The sequence below is a fragment of the Barbus barbus genome, assembly GCF_936440315.1.
Source record: "Barbus barbus genome assembly, chromosome: 10".
In the NCBI taxonomy this organism is placed as follows: Eukaryota; Metazoa; Chordata; class Actinopteri; order Cypriniformes; family Cyprinidae; genus Barbus; species Barbus barbus.
Genome location: NC_136738.1, coordinates 14,230,101 through 14,255,950, shown reverse-complemented (window position 1 = coordinate 14,255,950; position 25,850 = coordinate 14,230,101). Strand labels below are relative to the sequence as shown.

The 25,850-nt window shown below is 37.8% G+C and overlaps 1 protein-coding gene across 1 annotated transcript; it reads right to left on the bottom strand.

The window, feature by feature from the left end:
* LOC306875920 (synaptotagmin-like protein 5) lies at positions 1–24,958 on the bottom strand (the record flags this gene model as incomplete). The annotated part of the gene is made up of 17 exons (XM_079426739.1): positions 24,806–24,958; positions 18,248–18,623; positions 17,502–17,708; positions 17,154–17,269; positions 15,031–15,139; positions 14,507–14,609; positions 14,279–14,408; positions 13,029–13,129; positions 12,736–12,813; positions 7,463–7,528; positions 7,119–7,297; positions 5,950–6,052; positions 5,677–5,838; positions 5,468–5,576; positions 2,367–2,499; positions 2,056–2,264; positions 1–143 (listed from the first exon to the last, which is right to left on the bottom strand). Exons 2-17 carry the CDS (start codon positions 18,370–18,372, stop codon positions 1–3), a joined length of 2,073 nt encoding a protein of 690 aa, XP_079282865.1. The 5' UTR covers positions 18,373–18,623; positions 24,806–24,958.
* Between the last annotated feature and the right edge of the window lie 892 nt (positions 24,959–25,850).

The window sequence follows — 25,850 nt, the reverse complement described above, 5'->3', positions numbered from 1 at the left end:
CTATGTCTGGCTCTTGGCCATGCTGGATCGCAGCATCAGGGTGCACTCTTGCGGGACCTCTGGGTTGTCAATCATGCGTTGCCATAGCAGCTGCTCTTCCCCATAGGCATCGTTCCAACCTACTTCCTTCCCATAACTCAGACCTGCAGGTTACAAACAGGTCAGTTAACTGCTCTGTATGCAAGATCAAAAGGAGAAGAAAATCTTAGTCATGCTGCTTATATGTCAGACCCTCACAGGGGAAAAATTTCAAACAGTCATTTAAAGAAATTAAATATACATATTCTGGCTAGCTAGGTAATTTTTGTGTGTGTGTGTTCGGCTGTAATTCACATCAAAGAGCCCATTTAGTGTATTGCAGAGAAATATTTAAATTGAAAATTGCTGTCATTAGGCTATTTTGAAACAATTTTACAAAAAAATATCCTGTCAAAAACAAAATATGCATAGACAATGGTTTATATAATGGTTTTACAACTATTCTCCTTAAACCTTTTTAGGAGATAGATGACGAGGAGATGTATGGATGAATAGAAGAATGAATGAATGAATCCACTAGTTACGTTTTTTAGTGTTTTTGAAAGAGGTCTCTTATGCTCACAACGACTGCGATTATTTGATTAAAAATACAGCAAAACAGTTAATTATTAAATAGTTTTACTATTTAAAATAACCGTTTGCTATTTTTAATACAGTTCAAAAATTACATTTATTCCTGTGATGCAAAGCTAATTTTTCAGCAGCATTTACACCAGTGTCACATGATCCTTCAGAAATCATTCTAATATCCTGATTTGAAACATTTTTAATATCCTCATATTATCAATGTTGAAAACAGTTGTGCTGCTTAATATTTTTATGGAAAGTTCAAAAGAACAGCATTTATTTGAATTAGAAATATAAAAAAAAAAGGAAAAAAAAGTCAATATACTATTTGCAACACATATAAAGGCCCAGTTGAAAAAACGGTTTCATTAAATGGCCAGAAAGGGTGGAAATTAGTCTTGTAAACTGATTTTAATGCAAGAGACCTGAAGGACCATTGCTGATTATTTATACGGCAAAACTTTAATACATAATCATCAATGAGAAAACAAATGATCTGATCATGAGAGAGTGAAGATATGAATAAAACATTTGTAACAGTAAATTAGTTCGGCATGAATACAAAATGTGTTGCACAAAGTAGCGCTTCATGCATCATTGATGATTGATTAAGGAGACGTTTGGAAAGAACATTACAGTGGAAATTGTATTCAAGAACATTTGGGACTGAATGATTATCTTAATTTGGGTCAGAGTTTTCACAGTAAAAACATTATAATCCGTCCCACTAATGTGGGAAATATAATTTGAAATATATTATTATCAGAATCCAGCAGGGATAGGAAGCGATGGTAATGAAGCAGAAAAAACAAGCTTGACTGTTTGAGAATTTTGTGTAACTGAATTTAAACACTCTCCCCCCATAAATTTTGCATCTGAAAAATGCATATGTAATAAGGTCAGTTGCAAAAATAACTGTATCCATGCCTTTTCATGTCTAATGTTTCACTGTGTCTTTAGAAAATCCTGACATTAGTTTTTAATGCTAAAAGAGGGTTTGTGTTGGGGAAAGCTGTTAGTAAATCTAGACACAAAACTATTCAAATGTTTTCGGTAACTGACATAAACCTGAGGTAAAATAAAACCTAAATATTAGAAGAAAAACCTGAAAAAATAGAAATAAATTAGCTGAAGTTTAATTAAAATTACTAAAAGTAAAATTTAAATAAAATTAAAGCAATATAGGAAAAAAAATGAACAAAAGGATAAAATAAATGTACTAAAATTAAAATCAAAACTAACAAAAATGTGTATATGAACTAACAGAAATCAATATTAAATTGCATTATTATAGATGAAAAATGCTATTTAAAATTGATTTCTGTTAGTTCATATAGACATTTTTGTTGCAGAAAATGCAACGCTTGAAAAACATACTCTGCATTTATAATTGACCTTATCCAAAGTTAAAGACTAAACTGAAAAAGGCTGAGCTAAAGAAAGACTCACCTGTCCCTGCCCCGAGCCGCACACCACCCAGGAAGACGTTACTGGCGAAAGGCTCTCTGTCCCACACAGTCAGCTCCAGGCACACGCTGTCCAGATCGCTGTGCTGCAGGCCGCAGTATGTGAAGGTGTGATTCCAGCGTGGATTTACGGTGCGCTTCACCACGGCGGTCTTATGCTTTGTGTTTTTCTTGTCATCAGGCAGCAGGTATCTGGTATGCAAGAAGAAAAGGATTGTAAGTGTGAGTTTGTGAAGTATAAGAAGGAGTGGGAGTTTACAAAGTGTACTGTATATGGAGAAAAAATTAACTCACCCTTTAACAAAGGGGTCAGAGGACCCTCCTTTGACGGCTATCAGGTTTTTTGCCTCCTTAACCAGGAGCTCCACCATTCCTCCTTTAGGAAGAGTGATGGTCTTCTTCTTTCCTTTTAGAAACCCCTTTTTCACTAAGAAACAAAAGTGAGCTTGATTAAATGCTAGTAATATATACAGAGAGCTTCTAGGAGCTCAAATAGAAAATTCAAAATAAAATTGCTTTGAAAATGTCAAAATCTCATGTTGTTGTGAAAATTATTAGATATAGATATTATTAGATACCCTAGCATGGATAGATGAAATGTTTCTAAATTTACATTATGCATTTTTAATTTATCATTCACAGTAATTGTTTTTGTATTTTATATAAGTTTACTGTATAAATATCCTACTTTTTATTGTATTTAACATTTAAAAAAAAAGTGATTTATAAGTAGCATAATTATTCTTCCATGTAATAGTTTACAAACCTAACTGTAATCTGTTTATGACTAATAGACAACATCATAATTATAAACCACTCCATGAATAAATGAGTGTCATATTAATATTCAGTAATGTGCTGTCATAAAAGTCATATGTTTTAATAACAATGAAAAGGTGGAGAAATACAGAGTTTTGCCATGAAACTCTAGATGGTGCAGTCCGATAGGTCTAACTCAATCTGAACTAATGACATCATTATCATATGGCACAGCTGATTGGTTTTCTCCTGTATCAGTAGCCAATGAGCTCACTGCTCAATATTCAAATACCTGGCCTTTGTTTGCTGTAGCAGATTGGCAGCGCACTTCAGAACAGCTGAGATCAACATCTAAAATAAGTGAATGCTCTTTTAATCCATATCGCTGTGTATATTTGCATGGTCTGCCTAATTGAATACAAAAATGAGCAACCACAAACAAGTTCAAACTAAGTATCATGTTAGCAGTTTGCATCGTATGCAGCAGGGAAATATTAAGCATATTAGGAGCAGCATTTAGCATCTATGTATATACAGCTGGAGCAAAGGCAGTTTAGAGCATGTAATCGCTCTGAGGACACGCCGATAGTAATGGACATGAAAGCGGGTTAAACGAAATAAGCATTCTTGTGTATGCATTTCAACTGGGGTTCACCAATATACATCGGCGTAATCTCAGTGTCCACGTACGTTATTTCTAAGGTCAGTGTTTTCATTGTGATGAGTGTGTGGTTAATTTCAGCTGCACACAGCATCAGAAGCACGCGCTTATCGCAGTCAGATCATGGAAAGTGTTGCGGAAGAAGGGAATTAAAAGTTATCGCTTAAGATCACCATCTATGGTTGATGTAGTCCTGAATGAAATGCATTACTCGTGTGACGTGCTCTAGCTGTGCTGTGTAGTTCAGAAAACGGAGAAATAATGTTTATATTCTGCTTTTATTTCAGTTCATTCATGTCAGTCCACCCAGGAGTTTTATGTACTGTAACCCTGATAACTTTTATCTACACTAAAAAGTAAAAGGCATGCATCGGCTAACTTTGTCCGTCTCATCATTGCACGAACATGAATTAACGAGCTGTTACGCTGCCGCTGGGACTGATGAAGTGTAGAAAGTAACAGCAGATATCAAATGACTAAATTATGATATTTGCTCAGGTGGATGATGGGGTCTTATCAAACGAATTGCAACATATATCCATTTTGTTAATTAACATTACACATAGTGCGCGTCTAATTAGAGTTAAGCCGGTTGGCGTGGTAGCTAAGGCTCACATAGTCATAGGCCACTAGTGTTAAGCCGGTCGGCGTGGTATCCAAGGCTCACATAGTCATAGGCCACTAGTGTTAAACCAGTCGGCGTGGTAGCCAAGGCTCACATAGTCATAGGCCACTAGTGTTTTGCCGGTCGGCGTGGTAGCCAAGGCTCACATAGTCATAGGCCACTAGTGTTAAACCAGTCGGCGTGGTAGCCAAGGCTCACATAGTCATAGGCCACTAGTGTTAAACCAGTCGGCGTGGTAGCCAAGGCTCACATAGTCATAGGCCACTAGTGTTAAACCAGTCGGCGTGGTAGCCAAGGCTCACATAGTCATAGGCCACTAGTGTTAAACCAGTCGGCGTGGTAGCCAAGGCTCACATAGTCATAGGCCACTAGTGTTTTGCCGGTCGGCGTGGTAGCCAAGGCTCACATAGTCATAGGCCACTAGTGTTAAACCAGTCGGCATGGTAGCCAAGGCTCACATAGTCATAGGCCACTAGTGTTTTGCCGGTCGGCGTGGTAGCCAAGGCTCACATAGTCATAGGCCACTAGTGTTTTGCCGGTCGGCGTGGTAGCCAAGGCTCACATAGTCATAGGCCACTAGTGTTAAACCGGTCGGCATGGTAGCCAAGGCTCACATATATAGTAATACATGCGGTTCACATGGCTCTTCGGAGCAGCAGCAGTACATATGTCTTGGCGATAGATCTGCTTTGTGGGGGGTGTCTTGTCTTTCCTTGTCTGTTCATCTTTATGTGTGTGGATACATGCATGTCCACTGATACAGCAATTTATCCTTATATTCAGCAGCATGTTTATATTAGCTTGTATTGTATTGTGTTCCGTGTCTCCTGCTTTGTGGGGGGTTATTCGTATGTTATATGTGCAGCAACAGTATTTCCTACATGCTCACAGCAGCATGTTGTGGATGTATTGGCAGTAGCAAGTCTCGGTTCTTGGTCTATCACATGGCACAGCTGATTGGTTTTCTCCTGTATCAGTAGCCAATGAGCTCACTGCTCAATATTCAAATACCTGGCTTTTGTTTGCTGTAGCAGTTTGGCAGCGCACTTCAGAAACCCTCCACCTTCCCCAGCTCCACCTGTATAGATCTGCTACGAGGTGATTCATGTATGCTATATAGGGTTATTTGTATGTTATATGTGCAGCAGCAGTATTTCCTACATGCTCACAGCATCATGTTGTGGATGTATTGGCAGTAGCAAGTCTTGGTTCTTGGTGTGCCGCAACAGCAGCTTAGCAGATCGATTCCGCCAAGACCAAATACATTAACATTGTCATGTACATTACCATGCCAATCCCTCCGAGAGTTGTCATGACAGAAATAATATAATTTCTAATTTTATATCATACCTTGCACTTGGTCCAGAGGCAGGGAGATATTTCTCTCTGCAGGAATGTACTTCAAAACCACTGTCAGTTCTCCTTTGTAGTGCATCACTGAGTCCACATAAGAGTCATTCTGACACAAACACACACATTTCAGTATCACACTTATCCATGTCAACACACTCCTCTTTATCTCTCGTTGTTTCTGTTTGTGTGTGTTCAGCTCAGCTCACCCTGGGCTGTAGAGCGAACCACTCCTCTATCTCAGTATCAAACTCCCTGGAGTCAAAGGTCAGCTCGGTCTCCCCCAGGAAGTTGTTGTGTCCAAAACGATCATGATGCCACACAGAAACCTGCAGTGTGCGCGTCTCCAGCTGCGAGTGACTGACCACATACTATCCAGAGGGACAGAGACATATGAGAGCCTTTAAATCAATATCTCATTTGCAATATCTCATCGATCTCAATACGAAACCTTTGTAAGGCAGGCATGAAAGTCCTCTTACCCTCAGGTTTTCATTGAACACTGGGTTAGTGGTGTTGCTTTTGATGCTGGTTTTCCTCTTGCTTTGACGGGACTTGTCTGGCAGGAGATATGTTTTAACATAGCTGCAAACACACACAATACCAAAATGTTTGCTTTTGTACAATATTAGCCTCTGACACCTTTGTATCGATATTTTAAATACAAGAAGTTATGTCATGAATCTAGAGCAGTCAAGCACTACAATAATTCAATGTCAATAATTAGTGATTAATCTTATAGTTATTGAGTTAAACCATTTGGTTCCTTTTTAATGAAAGAAAACAAAAAGTGTTTGTCGATTTTTTTGTATTGATTTATTTAGATGAGAATATGAATGGATACTGAACTGAGGTGCATTTCTGTACCATTTAAAACAACTTTAATAAAACAAAAGTACAAAAGTAGAAGGCGGTTTCCAGAGGACACAGATAAAATTAAGGGAGTAGTTTACCCAAAAATCTAAAATAAATAAATAAATAAAATAAAAAAGTCATTAAATTACCAATAATTATAATGAAAATTAACTAATGTTTTTCATTAATTGAAATAAAATAATATAAAAAACGAATGAAAATTCAAAATGCTACCTTGGCCACTAACTGAAATAAAATACCTTTAAGTTGATATACTAAAATTACTAAAAATAAAACCAAAATAGAAAAGTAAAACTAAATAGAATTATAAAAAAACTATTAAAAATGACAAAAGCACATAACTAAGCTACTAAAACGTAACCGTTTTTTTGAGGAACAGACTGAAATTGTAATTATTAAATTACTAATAATTAAAACCAAAAGAAAAATACAATAAAAGTTGAATAAAATTTTAATAAATCCAATAAAAATGACAAAAGCACATAACTAAATTACTAAAACTTAAAATTAAAATGAAAACTAAAATTATGAAAATAAAAGCTAATTCATTATTATTATAAATACTATTATAGTATAAAAATAATACTAAGATAACACTGTTTGTGGTAAATAACAACAGAATTTACATTTTTGTGTGAACTATACCTTTAAATGAATTAATAAAATAATTAATTGAGATAAATCTGACATCCCAAATACATGCAATGCAGAGATGCTCTGCCAGGGCTCAAAGTGAAGTCTATAGCTGTGTGTGTGTGTGTGTATGTGGCCTTACGCATCTGTGCGCTGTTTCCTCTCATCCCCGGTTGCTAGGCAGCGGCACTCGCGGACGAGCACGTTGAGTGCCCCCGTTTTATAGCTGTATGAGATGTTGAGCAGGATCTCCCCGGAAACCCGCACGTTACCATAGTCCCCCGTCTCACTGTACACGCTCATCATACTGTTGATGCTGGTCTGGAGAGCACACATAAGCAGAGTCTTTGGGGGTGCATCTTTCACAAGCTTGTGTTTGAGTATATGCATGACTCTTCAGTGGTACAGAAAGGCAAGAGAGAGATACTGAAGCCAACAGAGCAACAAACAGACACACATCTGCACTCAAACACACCGAACACTCACAGTGTCAGCATCTGAGTCAGGTACATTAAGGAAACCCCACTTTCTCTCCGAGGCAGGTGTGGAAGACTAGAATAAGACAGGAAAGAGAAAGAGAGAAGAAAAGCTTGATAGCAGGAAAAAAATAGAAAGTAGAATAAGAAAAACATAGATAATATGACAGGAGACAGATTGCTGGAGTCAGGAAGGAGCTTTTTTCACATTTCATTATTTGTAGATGTCACAGTCCAAAAATGAACACTGTGTCATATTTACTCACCCTTATGTAATTTCAAACCCATCTGACCATAAAGGGAATGTTTTAGCAGAACATTCACACGTCTCTTTTCTAGTGATGCACTGAAATTTCCACAATGGAAAATATTCAAACTAAAGAGCAAAAAATTCTTTCGAACGGTGGTGTTTAATTAGCACTTCTCAGAAGATGTGTTTTAACCATGTCAGTATCTATTTGGTGCACACAACATGGATAAGCTACAACAGATAAATGTGTTTTAAAATTTTTTGGCTGAAATGAGGCCACACATTTGCTATGGTTTAATTTAGTTCATATAGATTAGATTAGATTAGATTAGATTACATTCAACTTTATTGTCACTGTGCAGAGTACAAGTACTGAGCCAATGAAATGCAGTTAGCATCTAACCAGAAGTGCAAATAAAGTATATAAATAAATATAAAAAATGTGTATATACATTAAGTTTTATGACATGTGCAAATTATGAGGTGGAGGGGGAGAGACTAGCTCAGTGCAAATGACTGTACATACAATTTAGGTTGCATGGAAGTATAAACAGAAGGTGCATTATAAAGTGAGGTATGTAAGTAGCATATGTTTATATATGGCCAATGACCTTAACGGCATCCGGAGGTAGAAATGTGCAAGGGAATGTGCAAAATATCAGAAATGTGCAAAATAACAATATGGAAACAATATGAACATTGTGAGTGAGGAGTGCAGACAGGTTATTGAACAGTGCAGTTTTTTTTTTTTTCCATTAGGTGGTCCATCTTGGATGTAGTGTTCAGCGCCTGAGATTGTAGTTCAGTAGGCTGACAGCTGAGGGAAAGAAACAGTTCCTGAGTCTGCTGGTGCGACAGCGAAGACTCCTATAACGTCTCCCAGATGGGAGAGGAGTGCACAGTCTGTGACTGGGGTAAGAGGAGTCTTTGATGATACTTCTCACTCTCCTTAGGCAGCGTTTGTGGTAAATGTCTTTGATGGAGGGTAGCACGACACCAGTGGTGTATTGGGCAGTTTTCACCACCCGCTGGAGGGCTTTCTGGTCCGAAACAGTGCAGTTGCCATACCACACTGTGATGCAGTTTGTAAGAATGCTCTCAATAGTGCAACGGTAAAAGTTCAGCAGGATGTGGGGGGACAGGTGAGCTTCCCTTAGTTTCCTAAGGAAGTAAAGGCGCTGTCGTGCCTTTTTGATCAGTATGGAAGTATTGAGGGTCCAGGAGAGATCCTCAGAGAGATGGACACCAAGGAACTTGAAGCTCGCCACGTGCTCCACTTCGGTACCATCAATGTAGATGGGAGTGTGTGTGTGGTCCTTCTTAGTCCGCCGGTGGTCTACAATCAGCTCTTTGGTCTTCTGGGTGTTGAGTGCAAGGTTGTTGTTGGCACACCACATTGCTAGATGCTGGACCTCATCCCTGTAGACTGTCTCATCATTACCGCTGATCAGGCCTACCACCGTGGTGTCATCTGCAAACTTGATTATGGAGTTAGGGCCATGTACAGGTATGCAATCGTGGGTGAAAAGGGAGTAGAGGATTGGGCTCTGCACACAGCCCTGTGGTACCCCAGTGTTTAGAGTGAGGACGGAGGAGGTGTGGGTACTGATCCTAACAGACTGTGATCTATTGATGAGAAAGTCCAGGGTCCAGAGGGAGGGGCTGATGCCAAGATCAATGAGCTTTGGAGATCAGTGTGGATGGGATCACTGTATTGAAGGCGGAACTGAAATCAATGAATAGCATCCTGACATATGTGTTGGTTCTGTCCAGGTGCATCAGGGCAGAGTGGAGAGCTGAGGCGATGGCATCCTCAGTCGACCTGTTGGATTTGTAGGCGAACTGGTATGGGTCCAGTGTTGGGGGCAAGCACGTTTTCAGGTGGGAAAGAACCAGCCTCAGACCTCAGCCAGCTGTTCTGCACAGGCCCTAAGCACTCGGCCAGGGATGCCATCAGGGCCGGCAGCTTTGTGTGAGTTCACCTTACGCAAGGTGGCGCACACGTCACTGGTGGAAAGTGTGAGTGGCAGGTCGTCAGGTGTGAGCTTAGCTTTGAAGGGTGGTTCTGTGTTTCCACAATCAAAGCGAGCATAAAAGTAGTTCAGTTCGTCAGGGAGGGTGGCACTGATGTTTGGGGGTGTACTGTTTGCTGGTTTATAGTCTGTAAGGGCATGGATGCCTGTCCACATGCGCCGAGGGTCGTTGTTTTTAAATCTGTCCTCAATGCGCAGTTTGTAATTGTATTTAGCTGATTGAATTCCCCTCTTCAGATTGGACCTGGATAAGCTGTAAACTTCACGGTCGCCAGATTTGAAAGCGGCGTCACGTGCCTTCAGCAGGAGCTGGACTTCCTTGTTCATCCAGGGTTTCTGATTGGGGTACAATTTAATTACTTTATGGATGGTTACCTTGTCAACACATCTGTTGATATGATGAAGAACGGAGCTGGTGTAGGTGTTAACATCTGTGTGGGAGTCCAGTGTGGCCCGAGAAGCAAACAAATTCCAGTCTGTGTTCAGGAACTCCTGCTGTAGTGAAGAGTCTGCTTCTTCCAGCCAAACTTTAACAGTCCTCACGGTGGGTTTCACACGTTTGATGATGGGGGTGTATTTGGGTAGCAGGAACAGGGAGAGGTGATCAGATTGTCCAACGTGGGGGAGGGGAGTTGCTTTGTAAGCATCAGCGATGTTTGTATAAACAAGAGTATTGTCTCCTCTTGTAGGGCAAACGTTTTGATAAAATTTGGGGAGAGTTGTTCTCAGATTGGCATGATTGAAATCACCAGCAATAATAAAAACTGCATCTGGATAGAGTTCAGTTACTAAAATTGAATTACCCAAACACTATCTTCAGTTTTTGTTTTTCAGCTAAATGAAGGCTTTCATTTCTGTGTCAGTGTTACGTAAAAAATGACAAAAAGCACCATAAGCAGTCCATAGGTCTTTTGAAGCCATAAAACAAGGCATTGAAAATGTTCAATTTTTTAAGTTTCTCGGGACTACCATCTCTGCAATATTAAAGTGGGACGACAACCTAACACATTAAATGCTTTTTTTTTTATCAAAGTTTGGTGTATCTAAAGTCGGTAGGATCATATAGAGCGGTTATTGAAAGTGTGCTGACTTTCTCACTTATAGTATGGTTTGGCAGCTCCACAGTACAGCAGAGAAGTCAGATTTGTAATATCACTCGGGCTGCTTCAAAAATTATTGGTTGTGATCTTCCCACTATTGATGAGATCTATGTCTCACATTTGCAGAAAAAAGGTTTAACAATCCTGAAAGACCCCTTACATCCAGCCAGACACCTCTTTCTTCAGGCAGACGCTTTAGAGTAATTAAAACCTTATAATTGATAGGACATATATGTAGAGGTGGATTTATGTATGTGTATGTACTTATGTATGTATCTAATGTATGTTATCATTGTTGATGAACTCCGCAAGGAAATTCAATAAGTTTGGCAATAAATAAATAAAATAGATGTAAATTCTGGCACAATACATCTTGACAGGGTACATTTGAATTTACACGAAGGCTTACAATATTTGAGAGCTATGGCACAGAGCAAGATTTTCAGCAAGTATGAACGCTAGTGAAAAAGTAGTATTTAAAATACATTCATTTCATAGTAAGTATAGTTCAAATCTATTAACATATTTCCTGACATATCGCTCCAGACTTACTGATTTTAAAATTATAATAAAACTTTAGAGTACTACTTGTGTACAATGCACATTTCTTAATATTAAGCCTAAAATGTGTTTTAATGTCACTACTGATGAGGATTGTATGATTTTTGAATATATTGAATACATTTTTGAATATTTTTTTTATATTTAAATCTTGCATTCTTTAAATGCAAGATATTTAAAGTGTACCTGAAGTATACTTGTAATAATTATTTTAGCACAATCAAATATACTTCAGTATATCTTTAGTTGGACTTAAGCACTACTTCTGCGCAATTAAAGTGCATTGTTGTTCAAATATAGCTGACTAAGTATACCAGTTTAGTAAACTAAAAGTACAATTGCAGGGTATTTTTTAAGTCTATAAATATGTAAATGTACTTGTAGTATACTTAGCATGACATGTGTTTTAAATACATTTTAGTATATTTGCATAATATCTTTTAGTTCATTGAAATATATTATATTTGGAATATATCACAAGAGTTGTTTGGATCATATCACATTTACATTTAGGTGCTTTTTGTCATTATGTGGAGCTTGACGACCCCATTCGCCATTCACTTTCACTGTATGTCAAAGCGCAGCATTAACATTCTTCAAAACGTCATCTTTTGTGTTCAACAAAAGAACATAATGTAGGTTTCTAATGACATGAGAGTGAGTAAATAATGACAGAACCTTTATTCTGTGAAAATACGACTGTGTAGTTGCTATTTTTTTGCTTGGTTTCATTCCGCACCCTTCACATCTGACTCATCTAGCTATTAGAGACTGTGCGTGAGCTACGAGTTATGTCAGCTGTTTTGAAAGAGGCCACTTGTCTTCTTGTTTGCCTGAATTATCTTTCTTTGTTGTATCTTAATGCACCACCTGCATCTGTATGTGCGCCCAAGAACCGAGAAATACGACAATGATGCACTTTCAGGAGTTATTGCATGTTTCATCTATGCTAAAATTTGTGTATATGAGATTGGGTGATAAAAAATTCATGTGTGGGTCTGCCAGGTGAGTCAACAAATTAAGCGATCTCATGTAACTGGATATTTTGCCAGGAGGAGGAAATGCTAATATCCATAAGGCATGAGCTGGAACAAGTTATGGCGTACACATTAATATCAGAAAAAGGAGGTAAAGAGTTGGATTTCTGGTTCCCCTGCCATAAGGCACACAAATAAAAGTCTAAACAGAGTACACACAAGCAAAACACAGAAAGAGGAACAAATAGGCTACATATTTTGTTTCAGTCAGACATCTGCACAAAGCCAGCAAACACAAATTGCAACAAAGCACCTGTGATTATGGTGTTTTTGTGTGTGTGTTTCTGTGCAAATCATTATACCATTGATTGTGCACTGCAGACGCTCTGGTTGGTTTTATAGTGTGCTGATAACACCGCATCAAGGTCCTCATCTGAGTCCTAAAGCACAAACACTGCCTTCAGCGAATATTACATTGAAAACAGCACTGGTTTCCTTTACGCCATCGCTTCACTCTGTGATATGATATCAGAAAAATCACATTACAGAAGGCTGTCTCTTATCATTTTAACTCCCTGTCTGGAAATCATATCCTGCACACAGAAAAAATGATTGCAAGTGAGAAGTGGTTTAAGAGACTGTGTCTGAAATCTACCACATCGTTCAGGCCTGGAACGGAGCGGCATCGACTGATCAGAGGATCTTCACTGAACCCTTCACCAGGATTACTCAGGTCCACCTCAGAGCGACTGCGATCTGTGAAAAGAGAAAGATGCTGTGATTAACCAAATTTCTGGCTATTTTATAATACTTCTAAACACACACAAAGAAGTCCAAAATTCTGAGATCAGTATTGAAAAAGTACAGTTTTTTTTACTATATTAACACCATTTAAGATTAACTGAAATATTACCACAAATTTCAAAATGATTTAGTATTTAGTATGTTCATATAAACCTTCTCCACTCCAGCATGATTTGAGAAACATCATGTTTTGATCCAAAGAGCTTTTTGTGCTTCAGTGGAAGCAAGAGCATCTGACAGTCTGTACAATAACGCTAACATGGCCTAAAACGGTGGTTCTCAACCAGGGGTCGAGGCCCACTAAAGGAGGCCTCAAGTAGACTTCAAATAAACAACAAGACAATAAGACAAAACAAGCTAATACAAGTGAAAATATGTTCTTCGAAAGAACAGGGTTCTCACTATCTTGAAAAACTTGGATAAATGAGGCAGCCTAATTAGTGTGAAAAAAAGTGTTATTTCTAGACTTGTAGAAGTCATGTAAATTAATAAAATAGTGTAACTCCACAGGTATTTTCCTACATTTTATAAATATACATTTATCTAGTTATGCCAAGCTCTAAAATATTTTATCTGTTAGGAAACAAAAAAAATCATTATCCGGTAAATCACAAACAACTCAAAATATAATGGGGTCTTCAAATATCGTTGTGGACAATGGGAGAACGTAAGAGTCGAAAAGGTTGAGAATCACTGTTCTAAAAATTGCTTATTTTATTAGTGGCCTAAAGTGCTAAATCTTAATAGAGCAATAGTGCAGAATCTGAAATATTTCTACACATATGTATTTTCAGGAAAATACCTATTTAAAAAAAAAAACAAGAACAAGGGGTATACATTCTGTTTTTGAGGTATCTACAAATTCACAGACATTTATTATTGTTTACTCCATTTCTTCTACATATATTTCTATTTTACATGATGTAGCGGTTTATTCCCATGTTTTAATTAGATTCTGAAGCACATATTTTCAATGTGGTCTCAGACTTTTTAAAGTTTTTAATATTAGTGAACTGATATAAAGACAGTTTTGAGGGCAAATGTCATTACTGGTGTTATTGGCAGGAATAGTATATATGCCAGTTGTTGCCATGGTGATACCTGATGAGAGGGAGGCTCTGGATACGGCGATAGAGGGTGTGCTAGAATCCGTTTGTCTCCGCCCATCAGCCATCTTTTCAGGAATGCCGTCACTGCTTTGTATACTAGACACGCTCTCTGCCCCATCCGGCTGAATAAACATGCACGCACGCACAGACACTAAATGCTGCTTTCTTGTCATGCACGCAAGTCTGTATACAGGAATGCAATTGTGCGATCATGTGTTACCCTGTTTCTTGCCTCCGTCTGGGTCGGTGTTTTCACCATTTGTGCTCTCATGTTATTGGGTACTGTTGGTAACCCTGATGATTCCACTGCAACCGCTCTCTTCCTAAAACACAGACACTTACTGAGAGTGAAACACAGACAGCCTTACTGAGCAGACACATGCTGGCACAGAATGAAATACTAGCTTACTGCACTCAAGTTTATACTGCCTGCCATTTTTCCGAATTAATATGTGAAACAGTATGCAACAGGATTCATTTCAAACAACGGGAGGCTATATTGTTCTAAGTATATGGCATGTTCAAAATCATGGTTTTTATTACTCCTTGCTCATTTGACATATTGTAAATGGTTGAGTGCATTGCATTATGGGATACAGCGGTTACAGTGTTACATTTTAGTAAATGTTCCAGGCATACAGAAGAAAGCATAAAAAGCGCAAATACTATTATCAGCAGGAACTGTATCGCAGTAAGTGATTTCAAGCATAGCCAACTCAATGGACTATAAATGATGCCCCTCACCCTTTCCTGTTCTTCACTGTGCTTTTCGGGGATTGGGGCGTAGCTGATTTCTCAGGCTGTGGCATGGGCGATCTCTCCATCTCTGATGATCTGTGAGCAGAGCCTCCATCTCCATAAACAAAAACAGATATTCATAATAAAAATAAGTAAATCAAAGCCATTTGAGCTAAAAACACATGGTCTTTTGAGCATGTCAGAAAATTTGAGAGAAAAAAAATGGAGGAAACAATTATATATATTATATATATATTATATATAGAAGACTCATATTTTAGCCTGAAACAATGCTTTTAAAAATGTCTTGATGGATTTGTTTATTAAAAACAGGCAGTTTTTCATATCTCAAGTCGTTAATTGATGGATGAGTTGTGTGGATTATTGTGAAGCTTTTATCATCTGTCTGGACTCCCATTCTGATGGCACCCATTCACTGCAGAGGATACATTGGTGAGAATGAAATGTAATGCTTAATATCTCCAATATTCCTCAGACTCCTCAGACTATCCTGGATGAGTAAATCACATTGTTGGAGCAGCCCTAATTAAACGTCACTGTTTTGGTCAATGATTCCATCCGTCAAAAAATATTTAGTCTGAAATCGAAAATGTGTTTCATCCTAATATTTTCGGTTGCCAGAATTAACTAACTATTAATTCACTATTCGGTATAAATGACCTTTAATCAACACAAAACCTGATCAGAATTCTACATTTTATTTTTAATGCTGCTGGGCAACTGGACATGCAAAAATAATAATATATTTTTGTAAATACTGAAACATATTAAATATTCTAATTCAAATCATTAAAGGAGTCATGAACTGAAAAAACTAAATTCCCTTGATATTTTGACATAAGAGGTCATTGTACGATAAAAACAGTAAGTTTCAAGTCACCTTTATTTATATAGCGCTTTTAACAATACAGATTGTGTCAAAGCACTTATCAGTATCAGATTGGAGGATAGAGTGTCAGTAATGTATAATAAACTCAATTTTCAGTTAAAGGCATTTCATTATTGAATTCAGTGATGTCATTGTCTAGCTCAATTTAGTTTAAATAGTATCTGTGAAATCAAATTGACGGTAATCGCTAGAAATCAAGTGTCAAGCAAGCCAGAGGTGACAGTGGTAAGGAACCAAAACTCCTTCTATGACAGAATGGAGAAAAAAACCTTGGGAGAAACCAGGCTCAGTCGGGGGGCCAGGTCTCCTCTGGCCTTTCAGAACTCAAAACTTTTTCTTTAGTCTAAAAACAGCTTAGTTTTAAGCCAGTCTGCCAAAACGACAGCTTTTTAAATGTTCTAGTGTGGCTAAACACCACACGCCAGAAGATCAACACCTGCTTCCACATCACTGCCGGTTTAGCCCCACCCACCAATTCACACATGTAGTATAAATATCGAGAAGGGCGAACACAGGTCTACACAGAAACCAAACGATAAAGATGGCTTTGAATACAACAAGATGCTGTACAGTGCCAAGTTGTGGAAAAGCAGTCTTTGCATGGTCTTCCTTCTGATCCCAATGTTAGGAAAGAGTGGATGAACTTTATTTTTGAAGTTCCAGACCGTGTCACTAAGAACTTGATCTTTTGTTCACTTCATTTTACCACAGATTCATTTATAAACAAGGAACACTTCAACGCAGGATTGTCACATAACGCAAGTGTGAGTAACTGCTTTTATTATGTGGCCACTATTGCTTTGTCTGATATTACAGATCATTTGATATGTACAGAGTATTTATGTGTTTTTGACCTAAAATCACAGCAGCTTCCATCTTCGAGGGATGTACGCTTTCAAACATACACAACTATTAGCCAAGCATTGGGCGTTTGTGTGTCTACAATCCGCCACGTGGGGGGTTAAAAACAGGACAGAAAAGAGCCTATTACTTCATTACTTAAATTATGTTTTTTGATGTAAAAATCTTGATAATATTATAAGGGGACCTCAGAGAAAAGTACAAAATAAAAAAAGGCATTTAATAACCCCTTTAAAAAAGAGGCTGAAGAGGAAAATTTTCCATTATGTCAGGGCTGACAGTGTGTATGTATGGCAACATTTACAGGCACTGTGTGATGGATGTGTGTGTGTTGACACAAACTCTGATTTGGTCTCACCTGGAGGACTGCTGAGGATCGAATGTTTGACTACATCACAGCTGGTAATGCTGGCATGTTGAAACCTCTTGGATCTCTCTTCCAGAAACCATTCTCCTGTAACCACCTTCAGCTCCCTAAATCAGCCAGTCACACACAGACAACACTGTGTAAACACCTATTACAGAAGTGCCAATCACAGCCTAATTGGTTCACCTATTAAAGAGCCTATGAACTGTTGACAATTCCTATTGAAACAAAAAGCTGGGGCAGAATATGCACTAAAACCCCAAAAACTCAATTGCATGGTGTTTACTATCTATTCACCATTACAGAGCAGAGTGTGTATGGATGCTGTGTGTGACTTACGCAGTCTTCGCACACACGGTGCATTTGCAGTTGCTGTCTGAAGACGTAGCAGTGCAGAAGTTGCAGATGCGCCGATGACAGTTGGTGCACACATTACCCCTCTGCAGGATGAGACCCAGAGCACGCAGACATACGGCACACTCACGCTGATCCGCTGAACTACGCCGCCCGGCTCGCTTCAGATCCAGAAGCTCATTTTTCAGTTTCCTGTAGAGGCACAACTGGCATCACTGTTGGGGAGTAACAATGTATTCACCCCATAAATTAACTACAGTATGTCTGCTGCTTTGAACACAGTTCATCTGTTTCACAAAGACATTTTCAATGCCACATGGTGATTTTTGTGTTACTTTCCCTGACATACAGTATGTAGTCCTGGAAAGTGATTCATTCTAGTGAATTGGTTCGTTCGGATGCATTTTAAGCATTTTTACCTGAATATTTAGTTGACCATTATGTGTTCAAAACAGTTATATAAAATACTTCTGGTAGTCTTCAAGTTTTTTTTCTTTTGTTGTTGTTTTTACTATAATTACTTAAATTTTGATGCGACTTTGGAATTGTTCATTCATTCATAAACCCTAATTCTTTGTGCAGTTTAATTAGAAATTATTCAATGTAGTTTGCTACTTTTCTTACACAGTAACTAACTACCTTTGCAAAAGTGTGTGTGTGTGTGTGTGTGTGTGTATATATTTAAAGAAAATGACTGCTTGTGATGAAATGATGTGCATTGAAGATGCTACCTGATGCGTTTCTCCTCTCGTTTGCGGAGTTTCTCATCTTTCTGGAGAACACTCAAGATCATCTGCCTTTCGTGCTCCAGGAGGAAGGACAGATTAAGGGAATCAGTTGTTTTCGCCATGACCATTCAAAGAACTGCTCACAGAGCTCCAGGAAAACTCAGCCAATCAAACTGGCCACAAACCAATAACAATTATGCTTCATGAATGCAGCTGGAATCCTCAGTCAGAATGAAGGATTGCTTCAGTTCATCTTCACATCCCCAATAAAGGTCATCTGCCTGGTCCTTCAGACAATAACATTCATCTCTTGTCAATTGTGGCAGGTCTTGTGATCCTTTTGGTCAGTGCATCGTTAACCTTTTCACCTGCTGAATGCCTGCAAGCATAACATCCATATAATAACCATCAGTGCTCAATCAGGATATTTTAGGTTTCATACTTATTGTGAATAAAGTGAATCATGATTCACCTTATAACCTAGCTGAAGTCAAAAGAGTTTAATAAATGTTAAAAAATAAAATATGCTCCCAGAAGTAAAAAATGTTCTATTGAAACCAAAGGGTCAGAGAGAGAGAGAGATGGTCGAAAATGATAATGAAAAACCTATTATTACTGTGATTATTACCTATAAAAAAAAAACTTTGACTAGCAAATAACCTCAGAGGGGAAAAATATTAAAACCTTTAAAACCATAATTAATATCTAAATGAAATAGATCACATGTATAGAAGTCTAAAATTATAGGCCTATATAAGAATAATTCAGAGGCACTTTTTATGTGGTTCAGCATTACAGACTATATTATAGATTATGATGATCTTTATTATCTGCTTTGTGAATAGACTGACAGTCCAGATGTCAGTATGAATGCCCAGCCAAACCGATACAGCTACAAGTCACCATTTAGGTTTTTATCTAAAGTGACAATACACTAATTGCAGTGGCAGTCTGCCAGCGGCAATCTGGGGTGAAGTGGCTCGCTCGAGAGCACAAGAGTAATAGAACAGGACAGTAATCACTGTACATCAGGCATACTTGGGACTGAACCTATAACCTTTGCATTAATAGCTGGCACTTTCCACAAATAGTGTAGATAATAGAGCTTGACGTCTATGAAATAATGAAATCTGTTCTAATAAAATAGAAAAATACATCAGAATGGGTATTCTATTTTGTAAATTAAAGATTTTTTTCTTACAAGTTCAGTTATAAGTGTAGAATGATTCAGCATCGCAGTATGTGTAAAAAAAAAAAAATATGTGTGTGTGTGTGGGGGGGGGGGGTTACTTATCTTCCTGCCAAGCTATTTTTTTAATCAATATCATGCTATAAAATGGTTACCTGAAAATCGTGCGTGTGAAATTTGTTTTTAATCAAAATAAGTTAATTAGCAATGTGTTTTGTTCTATTAATATATTTACAAACAATCTTTTAATTATTAATTTATTTTAACTTTCAACTATTGTATGTCAGTAAAAACATACATTTAGCTGCTATTCATTACTACAATTAATAATGTATATTACATTATTATAATATTCTTAGAATATTGTTAATATTGTTAAGTTTTATTATTATTATTATTATATGATAAAGTAAGCTTATGTCTGTCATTATTTTGATATTCCCATATGATTTAAATGGTTGAATACAGCTAAGACAATCAAAAGCATTGAGTTGATCGGGTTAAAAAGGTTCCAGCCAATGTTGATGTTGTTAAACATAAAAGTTTTTATATCTTATCTAGTGGTTCTCTCCTTAAAGAACATTTCGCAATTATTGCTTTAAAGAAGCATCATGGGACACCAATTTGTATTCTCAGAAAGTGCCAGTTCTGATCTATAACAATTTCATTCATGTTCAGTTGTCGCTGCTGGAAGCCCCGTCGAGACTAAAGCATTGTACTGGCTTGGATCTGTGGACAACTTTAATTTCCTGTTTGAAGCACTGATTTATGGGTCATATATCCAACACCCAGCACTGTCTGTGTGCATGATCTGGGTTAATATGTAGCAGTTACTGCAAGTATGTCATCTTCTCTTCGTTCCAGGTTTGTGTGAAATCAGTAGTTAGTGACAAATGAGGAGGACAGAAAATATGCCTTCCAGTGTGTGTGTTTATCACACCATCATTTACTCTTAGAAATGTGCCTGCCATCGGTGACACAACCACACACGTACATCTATGTGTCACACACAGGTGACAAATTAATTGTAATGTCACAGCACAAAAATTGCTTTAAGCTGAACTGCATGTGTTTATGTTTCTGTCTTTGTGTGTAACTGAGGTTCTTGTTCCATTAAGTTTCTGACTCACCAGGAAGACTAGGAGCAAAATTCATTTCTCATGCGAGAACTGTTTACAGGGACACCCAAGCGCGTGCGCGCACACACACACACACACACTCCATGATCTTTAAAAGTGTAACTTCAGTTTCTCTGCGGAGGAAAAGGACTGCATGGGCCAGCAATGTCTAGCAGCACTAATTGAGAAAAAATCTCTTCTCCCTTTTACTGTCATCATTGTCAGGCAGTTGTTAGTATGTGTTTGAGTCTGAAGGTTGGTGTGTTCATTCTAAACTCCTGAGCAAGATGTATACTGCTGAGCTGCTTTAATAAAAAAATGACAGGGTTACAAAAGGTGTGGTAACTCACTGGATCCCACCCTAAGTACACACATTAGTGTACACAAAGCCCTGTATAAACATACACCATCACACAGTTCTCTTATGTTGTTAAACAATATACAGTACTGTTCAAACGTCAGAGGCCAGTACAACGTTTAATATTTTTGAAATAAGTCTCACCACGGCTGCATTTATTTGATCAAAAATACGGTAAAATTAAAAATATTGTAAAATATTTTTGCAATTTAAAAAATGGTTATCTATTTTAATATATCTTAAAATGTAATTAATTTCTGTGATGCAATGTTGATATTTCAGCAGCCATTAATGTCTTGAGTGTCACATGATTGTGCAGAAATTATTCTAATATCCTGATTTCCTATCATTATCAATGGTGAACATGTTGTTTTGCTGCATAATATTTTTGTGGAAGCGATAATCAATTTTTTCAGGATTCTTTAATGAATATAAAATTTTAATAAATACTGTATATTTTAAATAGATTATAGACTATAAATAAAAAAAATAACGCAATTTAATGAAACCTTGCTGAATAAAAGTATTAATTTCTTTTAAAAAAATCTTACAGACTTCAAACCTTTGAACAGCAGTGTACTTTAAATGAATAGTTTTGTCATCATTTACAAACCTTCGTTCACACAAACGGAGATATTTAGATAAATGGTCACACTGCTCTTCTTCAATGAAAGTGATCAACTTAATAGCATCTGCCTCCATCTTTTGTGACCAGTCATAAGGATTTGAAATAACAGGAGGGTGAGAAAATACACTTCTATTCAAATTAAAATTTTCATGTGAAAACTAAATCCTTAAATAGCATTAAAATGGTCTAATCCATTCCACACCGCCATACCTGGACTAATTAAAAAGACACAACACCACAGCACTGTTAATTCATTGGTACCCCAGGCTCTAGTGAATATTAAGACACCAGACAGGAATAATGCTGCCTACAAGTCCTCGTGGGAAATTCCTATTTACTAGCTCAGAAGTCATCATTACGATGCGATGCGTTCAAATGGCTTTGGTTGGGAAAAAAACGTACTGACAAAACACAGAAAGCTTTTCCGCCCTATGCAACCTAATAAAGAACACTAGATGCACATCTGTGCATTTTATCTTTCTCATGCTGAGATGTAGTTGCACAAGCCTGTCACTTCATGAATGGCTAAATGGGTAGCATTTTCTGACAAGCCTTATTTGTATTTTTCATCAACAGTATGCTGAACGCATGAAAGTTAGTTTTCAGCATGTTTTAATCGTGACGCCTCACAATCCTGATTTTTCCCTCTGGTAATTAAGACACTGTGATGACATTCATGTGTAAATACAATCATCCCAATATGACCTGAAAGCAACATTAAAGATGACAAGCTTGCTGCAAGAACCATGGGAAATGTAGTTCAGTTCATAAATCTCAAGAGAGCAAGTCAACAAGCTGCCAGTCCAGCTCTCAGCTCAGTAATTACTCCTCTAATGATGGAGACACATTCACCAACAACACCTGGCTTAATGAAGATTAGACTCGTACAGGCTTTATGCCTTTCAGAGAGGCTGCATTGGCATAATAAAAAACCGACAAAAAGCTATGAAATGCAGATTAGCAAGACAAAACTGGGTCTTGGGTAGTAAGTATAGTAGTGGTCAACCAGTAAGAGATTTTGAGTATTAAACGGCAAATATCAAAATCTAGACAGCAGTGTGGAAAACAGTCAATATAATGCCATTGTACATGTACAAGTCAAATATATATATATGCACAAGTCAAAAATTACATTATATTACACAAACTAACACAAAGAGGAACAACTAGTTAATAATTTCAAAGTCACCATATATGGCAAATATATGGTTTACATAGTTTAACATGGATGTAAAGGTGTAGATATAAATGAAATGATGTTGCTAGAGTCCCTCCACACACATTCAGGCCAATTTTGAAGTATAACATGGACTAATGGACTAATGACATGCAATGTAATGTACTGTTGTCCTTCTCTCCAGCTATGCCCCTTTGAATCTTTAATGCATGCATCTTACTTAAACACACATACACGCAAATCAATACGAAATGTCAGTTATGGAGAGTATGATTGTGAGTGTTAAAAAAGGACATCAGTAGAATGATCTGTGGAGTTAATCATATGGTAGAGCACTTTATATGTACTGTCTGAACATGACAGATTTTGGTCCCTCTAGCCGTGTTGCGATTAAACTTTTCAACCCACATTCTCTTTTTTCAGGACCAGTGCACATTAAAATTACAAAAAGGCCTTACAATTTTGATGGGTTTGCTTTCAGTCTTTTTAATGAAATTGATTTAGTTCTTACGGTCCAGCTGCCACTAATGTTTCCGCTCCGTATAGTTAATAGTCAATGTTTCGCCGTCCTATATAATACTTTTTCTGTGTGTATCAGTATCAGTCACTCACATTATGGACACTCAGTGATTTTATGGGGGTAAAATTTCACTTCAAATACACAAACTGTGTTCACAGGGTCAATTTTGGGTTATGTTTGTTTATATTTTATTTTGTGGTTCACAATTGTCACATTAGCATCAATTTTTCCTGTGTTAGAAGGAACATCTGATACTTGCATTAAACATAAATAACTGTCCAGAGCTATGAAAAAGTATGAACATCTGAGCAATGTTCCTCTGGCCAGTCAAACGGATGTGCTGTTCCTCCAGCTGCCTCTTATCTTGATGATGTCTCACTCTGGTATAAATATCTAATGCTTCAGAAAACAGAAGCGATTTACTGTATGTTGTTGCCCATAGTAAACAAAAGATGACACATCATATGACATCATCAGTTAGCCTACTTATCATCATGTGACTAGAGGTTCAAATGCTAAGAGGTGTTTCCGTCACTGCGTGTGTTACTACTGTGATAAGCAAATAATTAGGACTCAAATCCATGTGTATAATTTCCACCAGCATTCTTCCACCCGTGTGAGCAGCCACAGGGTTTAATCTGTACACCAGTAGGACGTCTGTTCCGAGTTCTCAGTGTGATTATCACTGTAATAGCTTTAACAAAAATTGTTTCTAAATATTAAAGGGGTGGAGTAAACCAAATTAGACAACTTATGATGTCATAATAGCTCTGGATACTAAATCATCCTGAAGGATAAACACAGCACACGCCTGGATAGTGTGTAAATATGTTAAAGAACATCTTGCGGACTACAAAAATCATTACTGTACAAAGGCGTTTTAGCTATGAATTATATCTTATCCCATATGTTAGTTATCTTCATATATAAAAGACTTGATTTCAGTTTTTTTATGTTGTTATAAAACTAAATTAGGTAATTAAATTTTAAATAAATTTGTGAATTACATGCTACAAAACAAAATGTCAATATCATGATATTTTCTCAATAGCAGTCAAGTGAACACAACAGAACCACAATGAGACATTTTGTCCCCAAGACTTTAAGGCATTTATCTACACAGAAATTGACTTACAAAAATAAACCTACCCTATTAATATTCACTGGAGTAAAAAGTAGGACAACTAGCCGCACATCATTTGTGCAATAAACACCACGGATTGAACCGTGGTGACACTTTTAAACTTTCACAAAAATTGTCTATACAAACATATGAAAACGACTTCAGGATACCTCGATAAATAGAAAAACGCTCTGCTGCATTGCACCTGTTCAAACACCTGGTGAGACGACATTATATGTAATGCTAAAAACAGTGTTAAAACAGGCTTGTTTGTCAGGGAATATCCTCTTTTAGACTGTTTTAAGATGATGTAAACTGATGTATAAAAGAAACAGACAGTTGAAGAGGAGACAGAATGGGAGCACTGAAGTTCCTGCGTCCATCTCACCGTAAAGCCGCGTTTATTCCCTCAAACCGCATACATAAAGCACACCAGCTGATGTCCTACCTGCCGCAGCGTTCGCTCGTGAATATCCCGTGAACTGCAGTCCTCTTACATGGTCAAGAGCAGCTTTGTAGCGGCGTGTTCATTGCAGCCCGAGCTCCGAGCGGGAGGCAAACCCCCCCCCAAGCTCTCACCGCTGGAGATGTTCATGGCGTGGGCGGAGTTTGCGCTCCCACGGATTCCCCGTGACCGAGTACACACACACACACACACACACAGAGAGAGAGAGAGAGAGTCTTTTACGCATCGTAGGAGTGCCGTAATCTCTCTCTGAGACTGGAGAGGGAATATCCCATTTGTCAGCATGTTGGGTCAGTCAGATAGATAGATAGATAGACAGACAGACAGACAGACAGACAGACAGACAGATAGGCAGGCAGGCAGACAGAGACAGACAGACAGGCAGACAGACAGACAGATAAAGAGATAGAAAGACAGACAGACAGATAGAGAGATAGAAAGAAAGACAGACAAAGACAGACAGACAGACAGACAGACAGATAAAAAGACAGACAGACAGACAGACAGACAGACAGATAGAGAGATAGAAAGACAGACAGACAGATAGACAGATAGGCAGACAGACAGATAGAGAGATAGAAAGATAGACAGACAGACAGATAGAGAGATAGAAAGAAAGACAGACAGACAGAGAGACAGGCAGGCAGACAGACAGATAGAGAGATAGAAAGAAAGACAGACAGAGAGACAGGCAGGCAGACGGACGGACGGACGGACGGACGGACGGACGGACAGACAGACAGACAGACAGACAGAGAGACAGACAGACAGAGAGACAGAGAGACAGATAGACAGATAGATAGATAGATAGATAGATAGATAGATAGATAGATAGATAGATAGATAGATAGATAGATAGATAGATAGATAGATAGATAGATAGATAGATAGATAGATAGAAAGAAAGGCAGGCAGGCAGGCAGACAGACAGACAGACAGACAGACAGACAGACAGATAGATAGATAGATAGATAGATAGATAGATAGATAGATAGATAGATAGATAGATAGATAGAAAGAAAGACAG